General features: G+C 35.6%; 1 protein-coding gene across 1 annotated transcript in view; it reads right to left on the bottom strand.

The window, feature by feature from the left end:
- Window positions 1-13,223, bottom strand: part of LOC149794969 (protein mono-ADP-ribosyltransferase PARP14-like) — a 137,181-nt gene that overhangs the window by 80,533 nt on the left and 43,425 nt on the right. Inside the window, exons 3-5 of the mRNA XM_089964629.1 lie at window positions 9,075-11,256; window positions 2,247-2,459; window positions 1,518-1,763 (exon numbers count right to left, since the gene is read on the bottom strand). Of these exons, the coding sequence (XP_089820755.1) occupies window positions 1,518-1,763; window positions 2,247-2,459; window positions 9,075-11,256 (2,641 nt within the window). The remainder of the gene's footprint in view (window positions 1-1,517; window positions 1,764-2,246; window positions 2,460-9,074; window positions 11,257-13,223) is intronic.

Raw genomic sequence — 13,223 nt, 5'->3', positions numbered from 1 at the left:
GTTTTGGTAATTCTAAACTGTTGTTAAAATTTGATTTTACATTAAAGGGAGAAGACAATTTGTAGATTTAAACTTTAAAAACCAGAAATGCCTTCAGAAAATGTATTCTATCACCTATTCTTAACAATTTTAATTCTGTGAACAAATCTGATGATCATGTATCGATCCAGGCATCAAGAATCACCTGAGCTGCATGTTTTCAAAGCCTGTGAATTCAGTCTAGTTGGAACTAGTACAACATCTCCATACTATTGAACAATAGTCAATTGATGCAATGTCTGAACTAAGTTTGCATTCCAGGGTATAACCATTGCTACCTGATGAAAAAACTGTTGCATGTTGAGTATAGAGTAGAAGATGATTGATAAATAAATGAAAGAGCTTTGGACCCAGCACAGAACCCTGTGAAACACCATACTTTATATAACATTAGATGGAGTGAAAATTTCCCTTAGACTTGTTGCTTCCTATCACATAAATATGAATTAAACCAATTGTTTGTATGGTCATGAAATATATAACAATGTAGTTTACTTTGGAGAATATCATGCAAAACCAGATCAGCGGCTTTCTTAAAATCTAGAAATATTATGTCAGTTAGTTTGCCATTATCAATTTCTTCCAGCCATTGATCAGTTAATGAAAGCTATTTGATATGAATGTTCTTTGTGGATGCCTGACTGCTCCTTGTGGAAAAGGGAAAATATATTAAAGTAGTTATAAACCTGTCTTGCCACATATTTTTAAAAAAGTTGATACAGTTGATAGCACAGAAATAGGTCTGCAATTCCCAGGATCACTTCTACATCCTTTTATAAGAATAGAAGTAATTTTAGCACACATTTAAGTTTATCTGGGAAGACACCAGAACTAATACTGCGGTTTATCAAGTAGATGGCAGACCATGCTATAACTGTTGCTGATAAATGTAAAAGTTTTCGTCCCACCTCATCTGTATCAAATGTTGTTTTTGTGTTAATTTTGCTAAGAGTGTAGAGAATATCACATTCACTCAATATCTATGGCAAATTGTAAATCATTTGGAACTCTAGCCATTACAAATCAAAACTTAAACACAAGTGTTAACCTACCATGTCCCCCAATGCCAATGCTGACCCCAATGATGGGATCAAAGTATAAGCTCTCCTGTACTACTAACATTGAGCTGCTATCCACATCCCCCAAGGCTGACCCAAACACTGAGGTCGTCATAGAAATTCTCCTGTGCTTTGTAACAACAAGGTAAGAATTCAAATTAAACTTGTTATTCCCACAATAATGATCAAGATTCTTGAAGTCAATGTTGACCTAAACACAGGGATCATTGCAGAAGTCCTGTAATTCTGATATAAATGGACAGACACTTTTCTATACAAGAAAGAATAAAATGATATTTGACTATTTTTTTTTTTTTTTTTGCAAATATATGAAAGTATTTTATGCTTAAATAAATACATTCCCAGGAACATTTGACATACTGGTATTTCAAGTAGCTTAAACATTCAAAATTTGCATACCTGGTGGCTCAGAAAAGGTAACTAAAGCTGTTCCTGGTGATCTTCCAAAGAGAATCTCAGTTGGTGCTGCATTACAGCGGGACTCCAGATAGAGAATCAATAATTCCTGTGTTACTCTGGGGCTGAGATTTGTCAGGAAAAGTCTACGGGGATCTGGAGGTGGCGGGACGTACTCCTCAACTGTCAGCTTCAGTTGCTCCAAGTGGAATGTTTCTCTCTTTTGTTTCTCCAACACACTCTGTACAACTTAATTTGTAACACAGTTATTAAAACTTTTAAGTATTTCTTTCCTTAAATTATATAAACTACCAATAAATGTCTTATAACTTATTAGTGCTATGCTCTCTGTACAATCGGTCATTCATAAACAGACTTAACCCATAATCCAAAGGTGGCATCTGTCAATCAACTATCAAATAAAAGTTTCCAATGGACAGACAGCTGATTTATTTATCAGCTATATATGAATTGTGATATAATACGGTGACCAATCAAGGCAAACATAATAATTTAGTATATAACATTTTCAAATCAAGCTCTGCATAACCTTGATATTTCTGACCCATTCACTGGCATTTTTAAAAAATCTGTTTCTGTAGATATGGCATACCATTCTTCAGCCTGATGATGGTTTTCTATTAATAAATAAGCAAATCAGTTTGCAAATCATTAATTATGGGATACATTATATAAACATGATAACAAGGGATACAAGGGAGTTCACATTACCTGAGGGATCTTTGAAGGTAATAAAAGCCTCTCTCTTATTTCTTCCCCATTCCAGCTTCTCTATTTCTCCGCCACCACACCTCTTTTTATTTTCAAAGAACAGCTCCAGAGCATCCTGGGAAACAGACTTTGCTAAACCCAAGACTCTGATCATCCTCGGGGTTTGAGCATTTTCCTGATCTTTCTGGGGTTTACTTTCAATCTCTCTAGGAACTGATGGGATAAGAGACATTAAAAATGTCAAGATTTTTAAATGGCTAACCACGCACTATATAAAATCTAGTTTTTGCAGTTCTGGTCATGATACATAAACAATACATGTTATGATACAGTAAAACCTGACTTAAGAAACTACTTAATGAAAGACTTCCTGTCTTGAATGCCCAGATTCTAGATGCTCATAATTATTTAGTTATATACAGAAATTACCTACAAAGAGAGCATTTTCCTGATCTTTCTGTGGTTTACTTTCAATATTTTCAGCATCTGACCAGATAAAAATGTAATGATTTTTTGAATGACTTAAGTAAGAACTAAACCAAATCCAGCTTTTACAGTTCAAGTCATGATTACATAAATACATATTAATTATTTAGTAAAACCTGATTTAAGAAACTACTGTTATGAGAGAACAATTGTTTGAGGGGACGAGATTCTATATGAACAAAATTAATCAGTTATATGAAGAAATGACCTCCAAAGAGAGACCACCTGTCTTAAGAAACCAGGATGTACTGGCAATAGTCTCTCAAGACAGGGTTGATAGTACATGACAATTAACGGTGTGCAAAGAATAATCTTTAATCACTTGAATGCATCTCCATTTAATTATGTCAGTATATATTTCAGTAGAAAATCTGTAAGAACTATACTTGTTTTGAATTCACATACTCATCCTCTTAAAAGAATACGCCCAAGAAAGCCTCAGATTACATGAAGAACTGGCTGATATTTACTTAAAGGCAACAATATTTATCTAAATAAGTACAGAATGGTGTGCCAGATTTGGACAAATGCTTTCAACTGGTGTTTTGAATGTGAAAGGTTTTGATGAAAACAAGTTTCTGTCATCTATTGCTTCCAATTTTGTTTAATGTTTTTTTCAGAACTTTTTTCAAAGTTGCACTTTTTAATTAATGTCAAGGCCATTGAACATGTATGAAGAATTGGCACCTGCACAAAATTAATAGCCCTTATCCATGGATGGTCATATAAATTGTTTCTAAATTGATCAAGCATTGTTTGGGATTTTCTTTTGTTTTTCTTCATGGGGGAAGACAGGGTCGGGGGTGTTGGAAAAAGCTAATGTGAATGTATTGATGGCTGCACAATGCACAGCAGGTATTGCTTTTCAGGATACTAGCCATAGTTCACATGGCTTTATGGTCAGATGCACTAACAAACAAATATAAATCTATAAGAGTAAAAACTATTAATTGGAAATTATCCCCCCAGCTGCCATAATGATACTGTCATACCATATTGCATGATGATAAGTCCAGGGTCATCCCTAGTTATTTTGTAAAATGTTGAGGACAGTCATATTATGAGGTAAGACAGAGACAGGTCAATAGGAATTTTTATATTAAAAAACCCTTGATCATTACATTATACATCTATCCACTAATTAACTGTACCATATGTAGTGTTAGGACTCTATGGTCTTAAACTAATAATCTGAATAAATATTTCCACCTAATTCAAATACTGAACACGATAATAAGAATGATTCTGCTAAAGATGTTAAAGCAAGAATAAGTAATTTCTTAAGTAAACAACATTATGTAAAATGTTGACACAAAACAAAACCAGGATGAGGGTCAAAAGCCAATTTCTGGAAAATTCTAAGGTGTCAACATGATATAATCTGTTACTTTATAACAAGGAATGTGGTAAACAGGTAGACCTGGTATTTCATGGGAGAATTCCAATATCCAACACCCAGAGCCACATAAACACATGTATCTTGATTGATAATGAACTGAATATTAAATCAACACTCCCAGAGAAATATTAGCTATGTATCATGTTGTTTATAAAATAAATGAACTTGATTTTGGACAAAATGATATACTTAATACAATTATAAATAATATATAATTATGAAGAAAAAAAAAAAAAAAAAACAATACAAATTAAATATACATACCAATAGGCACTAGTATACAATGGTTGACTAGGGATCAGTGACCAATTGGTCTCAATGATGTGAACCTTTGGTTAAACTAATACAGTCAAGAAACAAAGTTAATCTGCAGAAACCATTATTTTCATATTATGACCATGACCTCTGACCCCTTAATCTGTAGATTGGATTATTATCTTAAGTGCATGCCATCCACAAAATTTGTTGAAAGAACTTACTCAAAGACAAAAGTTATTCAGCAAAACTCATTTTATAGAAGTCAAAATGGCCGTAACTTTTCACCCCAAATTTATAGACTTCTAATATACCACAAGGAAAAGATCTCCACAAACTCTTGTCAAGATATGTGGTTTAGAATGTCCAGCATGCAAGCCATCAAAAACTTTTGTGAATTACAGTCACAATGACCTTGACATTTGACCACAAAATCAGTACAATTTTCATTCATTTACCAAGTGCAAACTTATCCATAATGTCTAGACATACTGTGTAGCATATGACTCATGTTATTTTATGGAAACCAAAATGAATGTGTCTTTCTTGTTTCTTGTTTAGGGAAGGCATGTGATACAGACTTAAGTAGTTTTGTGGAAATCATTTTTCTTCTTTCAGTCCATATAACCTTGACCTCTGACTTACTGAAACTAAAATAAACAGGTGTCATCTCTGCTTCAAGCATGAAAATATCCACAAAGTTTAATCAAAGCAGATGATAAAAGATCGGTATATCATATGGAGACCATCTTTCTTCTTGGAGTCACCAAGCCATTCAACTTTAATGAATGCCAAAATCAATAGGTCGATAATTTCTCATCTCAGATGCAAGTCATTTATTCTCATCTCAAATACAAATAATTTACAAAGTTTGGTCAAGGTACCTGATATACACATAAATTTATTGCATATAATTATTTCCCTTTCATCAGTCCAATTCTTTTACCTTAACTTTTAATTAGTACCATATAGCAATTACTGTTATGATGTACCATTAAACCCTACTACACTCACACTCACACATACACACTCTCTACCAACCCCTGTGACCTTGACCAAAGAATGCATTTGATATAACAAATTGTGGTCATATATTTTAAGGATTTTTAATTTTAATCCTTTTTCTTTTTAAATAGCTAAGAGAATAAGGTTATCTTGCACCATTTACCTTTTATCTTGTATGTGAAAATATTTACTTTAATTTGGAAGGCTTTAGCTTCCTAAAAATTGAAATAAGTTTTATCATGTATATTTGTGTATGCTATCTACAAAGTCAAGTAACATGAGATCATTATAAATGCAGTTATTGCAAACCATTTTTCTTCCTTCAGTCACAGTAATAAGGAAAAGACATTAATCAAGTTTGGTAACTGTAAATGGGAGAGCACTCAAGTTAATTTGATAGAAATAATGTTTTCTTTTTTATGTGACTATGACCATGAAATCAATAGAGCTCTTTCTCATCCAAAGTTCAAGCCATTCCATGAAGTTTGGTAACTGCAGATGGTGGAATACTCAAGCTATTGTGCAGAAACCATTTTTCTTCTTTCAGTCAATGATTCTGATCTGTGATCATTTTACTTTGCAATTGACACTATCCATAAAGTTTGGTGACCTTAGAGATGGTTCAATGATGCATTATAATCATTTCTTGTTATTACTCTAATATTTAACTTCTGACCTAAAAATTTATAAGGTACTTCCCAATCCCAAGTTCAAGCAATCCACAAAGTTTGGTAACTGTAGATAGCAGTGAATTCCATGTATTTTACATAAACCATATCTTCTTTCAGTTTTGGACTGAAAAGTCAATCAGGTTCTTACTTACCTCGGCTACAAGCCATGCACAAAGTTGGGTAACTGTAGACTATTTAAATCTCAAGTTATCATGCCAAAAAACAGATAGATGGATGGAATTGACAACACTTCATGCTCCACCTTTTGGTGCTTGTCTGAACAAAAGGATTGAGGCAGGAAGTTTCAAAGACAAAGATTTAGAGACAATTCAAGTCAAACAGATAATAGGTAATGTACATTCAAAACTAGGCATTTAAAATTATAGAAAATAATTTTTGCTTATCAAACGTATTTAAGAAATTTATATTTCACCTAAACAATTTCAAGAAAGAACTATTTCATATTTATTGAATACTGTCTCACATGCTATTAATTGCTATATCAAACTTATATTACATATTTCATAATGAGATACTGAAATGTATGTGAAAGAAAAATTCATACCACTGCTGTGGAAATAAAAGTGGTGTCAAAACTGTGGCAATATAAAAAAAATTAACTGATTTATTTTTATCATTTTAGAAAGGTATCTATCCATATGCATGTCATATTTACATATTAAGGCCTAATAAAGTTTTCTCTGTCTTCTCATCCCATTCTCTCTCCATCAGAATGAAAATGTCTCAAGCTATGACAACAATGATATGAATCCTGTGAGGTGCCAAAAAATGCCTTAGAAAAATCAATCCAAACAATAAGTAGGTTTCAAGTGACAACTTACTTAAATACTTCTCCTCATGAATTGAGCCAACTATCACAGACTGATCTAACAAAAATTATAACTTCAGTGTCACCCATATCTGTTAAGCTCTCTGGCAAATGGTGAATGTTTCTGAGGGCATAATTCTGGATTAAATGTATTATTCAAAATGTCTGAACATGACGGAAATATCAGTCTTTAATTGAGTGTTGATTGCCAACCAAAATTAAATGATTATCGAAATTTGAGTGTAGAATCTGTTAACCTACCTTAAGACTGCAAGCTTCCCAATTACACATAATACATGTCTGGATTCAAAATTTGAGTGTAGAATCTGTTAACCTACCTAGACTGCAAGCTTCCCAATGACACATAATACATGTCTGGATTCAAACTTTGAGTGTAGAATCTGTTAACCTACCTAGATTGCAAGCTTCCCAATGACACATAATACATGTCTGGATTCAAAATTAGAGTGTAGATTCTGTTAACCTACCTGGACTGCAAGCTTCCCAATGACACATAATACATGTCTGGATTCAAAATTTGAGTGTAGAATCTGTTAACCTACCTAGATTGCAAGCTTCCCAATGACACATAATACATGTCTGGATTCAAAATTTGAGTGTAGAATCTGTTAACCTACCTAGACTGCAAGCTTCCCAATGACACATAATACATGTCTGGATTCAAAATTTGAGTGTAGAATCTGTTAACCTACCTAGATTTCAAGCTTCCCAATGACACATAATACATGTCTTGATTCAAAATTTGAGTGTAGAATCTGTTAACCTACCTAGACTGCAAGCTTCCCAATGACACATAATACATGTCTGGATTCAAAATTTGAGTGTAGAATCTGTTAACCTACCTAGACTGCAAGCTTCCCAGTGACACATAATTCATGTCTGGATTCAAAATTTGAGTGTAGAATCTGTTAACCTACCTAGACTGCAAGCTTCCCAATGACACATAATACATGTCTGATTCAAAATAAACAATATGCCAATCCCTAATAGGTAATATGACCATTATGAAAACCTTTTGCATAATGCTGTTACACTCTAAAGTGTGTTGGTACAATGAGGTCTGTAATGATTCTACCCCCATCTCATCATTATTCATTGATTTAATCCATGCAAGAAATGTGTTGATTAAAATAAAAAGCAATTATTCAAATGATATAGCCATTAATTTAACAAAATAGTATGAAACATTATACTGTATGTAGGAGATACCATTTTAGTCTCCTAAGACTTTTAAGTTCAAAGTACATGTTGGTATGTTTAAAATATAGCAAGTTGTGATTCAAAACTTATTTTCAAAAAATATATAACTGCTCAGCAAATATTTACTTCAAAATCAGCAATCCCTGGTAAAATTATGCTGCAGAAACAAACGACATGAATACAGGTATCATAGGCAGGATATAAAGCTCTTTCCAGTTCATATGAATATAAAGTTACATATTGCATTTAGTTAAAATCCAACAATTCCCAGTAAAGTTCTCATATGGAAACCAAATTCTTGATGTTGACAACTGACCCATGGGAAAATACTTGCAAGCTTTCTCACATATGGAAGTGATCAGAAAAGGTGAGCACTTTGGACATATATTATGAGGCACTTTCACAAAATAGATCATATGCCACTTTCTGGAAATATATTATATGTTACTGCCTGGAAATAGATTATATGCCACTTTCTGGAAATAGATTATATTTTACTTCCTGGAAATAGATTATATGCCACTTTCTGGAATTAGATTATATGTTACTTCCTGGAAATAGATTATATAGCACTTTCTGGAAGCAGATTAAGATCTAATCAATATCAAGCTGTATGCCAATTTTTTTGCTCAAAGTCAGCAAAGCTTGGCAAACTAATATTGCAGAAACCAAAGTCAGGAGGATAGGCAATTAGAGCAAATAGCTTTATGGTCAGACGGATAGACAGACATATATGATTACTATGGGCTCTGTTGACTTCATTGAGTGCAGCCCAAAATATATTGGTATACATTTGTATTTCATGTCAATACAAGAAATTATTGTTCAATATATTCAATTCATTTACCAGAATCTTCATTTGATTCCTTCATTCTTTCATAGCCCTCATTATCTACATAGTAAAGCATTCCAGCATTATCCTCTAATGGTAGTATTTCTACTGGCTTCTTTATGTTTTTTACCTTTTTCAGCATGGTCCATGTGGGCATTTGATGAGGCTTCCTTGTCATTTTCAAAACCTTTCAATACATCACGTCTGTCTTCATAGGAAATTCTTTGGGAATCAATGAAGTTCACTCTATCAGGATGACCTTTGTTTTCCAGGGAGTCTTTGTTGAATTGAAATTGATTTTCACTTAATTTGGGGTTGAGCTGAGACTGACGTCTATCTTCATTCAGTTCAGATTCATCCCTTTTCCTCATCTCAAGATTTTGTTCAACTGTCACTTTTTCATACCTATCTGCTGTATTCATTTGTTGAATGCCTTCTGCTTTAGTAATAGTCTGTGGTCTTCCAGTCTTGTTCATACAGCCTAAATCCTCTTGCACTGGACCAGTTTGTGAAACTGATGCCATCTGCCCAGCATTATCAATTGGTCCCATGAGTCCAGGGAAACCTCCTTGAGTGGGTGGGCAACCAAGTGGTGGCCTCAAAGACTGCATACTGTACATGAATGACACCTGTGATGTTGGACATGAAGGCTGTGAGAATGCTGCTGGTACATGCCGCTGAGTGAATGGAGGTAACTGATGCAGCCAGCCATAAGGATCATAATTCATTTGAGGTCTACCAGGTGGCATGGATGGCATGGTTTGCCAGGAGTTATGAAGATAATGACCGGCATAACCTGGAGGGACCATGTAGTTACCTCCTGATACTGTCGCTTGTCCTGTTGCTACAACTGAATAAATCTGCCCTTCTATGTAAGGTGAATTTGCTTGCCAAGATGTTCCAGGTGGTACATGCATACTCTGTATGGGCAATCCTGTAATTGGTTGGGGCATTCCCATATAGGGTAGCTGAATATCAGTGTTAGGCTGTGGCACTGTCAACCTCTCAAAGGACACTTCTGCATAGGGCTGTGGCATCTGCATATATGATGTTGTCATGGTCATATCTTGTGATGACACTCCTTGGATGGGTTGGGACATTGCCAAATTTGGTGAAAATCCTTCAATAATTGGCTGTGGTTCTGGTATTGTCGATCCCTGTGCAGATATTCCTGTACATGGTTGAAGCACCTCTGTCTTTATTGGTTTATCCATCACAGATGTCCTCAGTGGTTCAAGTGGTCCCTCATTATGTACTGAAGGATTCTCATATGACCATGCAATCTCAGGGTTTTCCTTTGTTGAATTTTCTTTCTGTGGATGACTATTGACATCTTCATCTTTTATATTTAACTCCCTCGTTGTATGATCAAGATCCTCAATATCTGGAGAAGGATGGTGCTGACTGTGGCATACATCAGTCTGACCCTCTTCATCTTCATCACTAACAACATTCCCTTTGCTACCAATATGTGGAAGGTGCAGTTTCTCATGTCCACATTCTTTGGTTTTTTGACTGTCTCTGTCTTGTTCACAAACATCCTCTTTCACACTTGGAGTAACTAAATACTGAGGGCCACGTCGGCCTGTCAGAGATATTGGACCTTGCTTTTGATGTGTTGTCTTTGTCTGGATTCTATCATGATCTATATGTTTGGTCACAACTTCTTGAGAGTCAGAATGACTTGTATCTGTTGTGTATTGCAGTCTTGCAGTTCCCATGGCTATTGATCCAGATTTAAGTGGAGACTCAGGGATCAATAATTCTGACTGAGAGCTCATGCCCTGGAAATAAGCTACCTGACACATTTCATCTGGGTCTGAGTCAGTGCAGTTTCCTTTTTCTCCATCAGATTCTTTTGGTCTCACTTCCTCTGACTGAGGCCTGCCTTGAGGAAATCTGGCATGCTGATTAATTGCTTTTGGAAAATTATTGGCAGTGTCATCTTCCACAGCCATATGCAAGAGTTTCTGTGGGGTATACAAGTTAGCATTTTGACCATCAGTACCATGGAACACCATCACATTTGGTTCTTCAATGGAATAGGAATCAAAACTTCCAGGTAAGTCATGTGATTCTTTTGATTCATGTGACTTGTCTGGGTCAGAGTTAGCGTGGTTTCCTTTTCCTCCACTGGCCTCCTCTGTTCTCATTTTCTCAGATAGAGGCTTGTCTTGAGGAAATTTGGCACAGACTGGTGTCACACTTAGTTCTTCACTGGAATAAACACTTCCAGACAAGGTTGGTAATTGGTTTGATGCAGGGGTCTCAAGTTTGATCCATGATCCATCTAAACTTTCGTCATCAGAATCCTGTAGAAAGTAAATAAAATTTTAGTGTTGTACCATACAATGCAGGTCTCTTGGATGAGCTTAAAGGTAATGAACAAGGGATATTAAAGACACAAAATAATAAAAATGCGTCAAAAGCATTATGATAGAATATTATTAATTGTTACATATTTGGTAACTGAAAACTATATACACAATAATACGTTTCAGCTTTATTCCACATCAGTAGATAAATCAAGTTTCATATTGTCTTGGGATACAATTAGGTCATCAGGTGAAGGGTATTCAGATATCATACTAAATTTTCTTTTCAGAGGCACTGAACAAAACCAAATACATTATCTCTGTCTTTATACTTTTAAAATTTTATAATGTAAATGAAATATTTAAAACATATATATATATATATATATATATATATATATATATATATATGTGTGTGTGTGTGTGTGTGTGTGTGTAATTTGGTGGACCTGTGAATATCATCAACATGCAGACATCAATCAAAAACTTAAAATGATTCCAGTCTTAGTGTGTGAGATGGAGACGTGGTTTGAACATATATATCAAATGAAATATCAACCAAGTAAAATTAAACAGGTATGTAATAAAACAAGATGCTCTACTAATGAAAAAGAATTTCCAGGAATCAAAGATAAGTCTGTTTCTTCTCTTTAACTGATGAGTAGTAAAATGATCTTTAATATTTTTTTGGAACTCAAACACACCACATTTGCCAACAAAATAATTTAGTATATTTGATTTAACATTTTCACCTGAAACATGCAAGTGCAGTGCACATTTCTTTATCACAGCCTTTGACTTTGAACACACTATTGTGGATTGAACATACCTGTCTTATAAAATGTCACAATCTAACCACATGCTAAGTTTGATTAAATCTTTAAGTATTATTTTTGGGAGAATAGTATTTTTCAGAGAATAAGGCCTAAGTTATTGAAATGGTGGCATTCAGTGCTAAAATCCATTCATACTGATTTGTACTATCATGCTTACAAACTAGTATAATTTAATACCTAAGTCAAAAGTTACAATAAATATCAGGGTGCTATAAACTTTTTCACTGGAATGCAGTGAAATACCATGTCTGTGGGAGTAAACCCAGACAGAAAATCCGGAGTGGAGCCCCTAAGTCGGCTGGGGGTCAACTACGACCTCCTTCCCGCAGCTCCTGCATCCAAACTGGTGCCAAATGCCATGCTCAGCATTCCTTTGGACCTCACCAGCAAGGCCAAGAGGGGGACCCTGACGTCTGGGCAGCCCAGGATCTCCATACTCCATGCCCAGGCTTGCGCCCTGGAAAGGACACTCCAGTCTTGCTACTGAGTGAAGAATCAACACGGAAGCTGACAGTTTACGGGTTATAAGTCCCACCCGATTGGCGTAGGGAAGGGGCGCCATGGGTCAGCTTTGATGGTGGGAGAGATCATCGTGTCCCACTGGCCAACTATCGCCCGCCTCAAGCCGGGCAGCCCCCGATCAATAAGGTGTTGGCTCATCATCGTCTGCCTGCTCCAGCGTGTGTGTGGAGCTCAGTGTGTTGTTCAGCATGAAAAGCAGACGGTAATTCCACACCAGACAAAAGAAACAAGAAACTAATAAAGAAGACTCCAGCTCTTCGATTTGCAAGGTGGAATGTGTGCACTATGTGTACAGGCATCTTCGACGACCTCAGAGAAGTGGACGACACCAGAAAGATGGCCATCATCAATAGAGAACTCACCAGACTAAATATCAGCATAGCTGCCCTCCAGGAAACCAGGCTTGCCTCTAGTGGCTCCCTCAGAGAGGAAAACTACACTTTCTTCTGGAAGGGTCGAGAGCCTGAGGATCCCCGCCAGCACGGAGTGGGCTTCGCAATCAAAAACAATCTCCTGGCCGCAGTTGAACCTCCCACAGTGGGCACTGAGCGTCTCTTGTCCATCTGCCTCACCACTGCTTCAGGTCCTGTCAACATCACCAGTGTC

Source organism: Sinohyriopsis cumingii, chromosome 7 (assembly GCF_028554795.1).
Source record: "Sinohyriopsis cumingii isolate HCF-2022 chromosome 7, ASM2855479v2, whole genome shotgun sequence".
Lineage (NCBI taxonomy): Eukaryota > Metazoa > Mollusca > Bivalvia > Unionida > Unionidae > Sinohyriopsis > Sinohyriopsis cumingii.
Note: the sequence above shows the minus strand (reverse complement) of the source record. Positions and strands in the feature narration are given on the sequence as shown.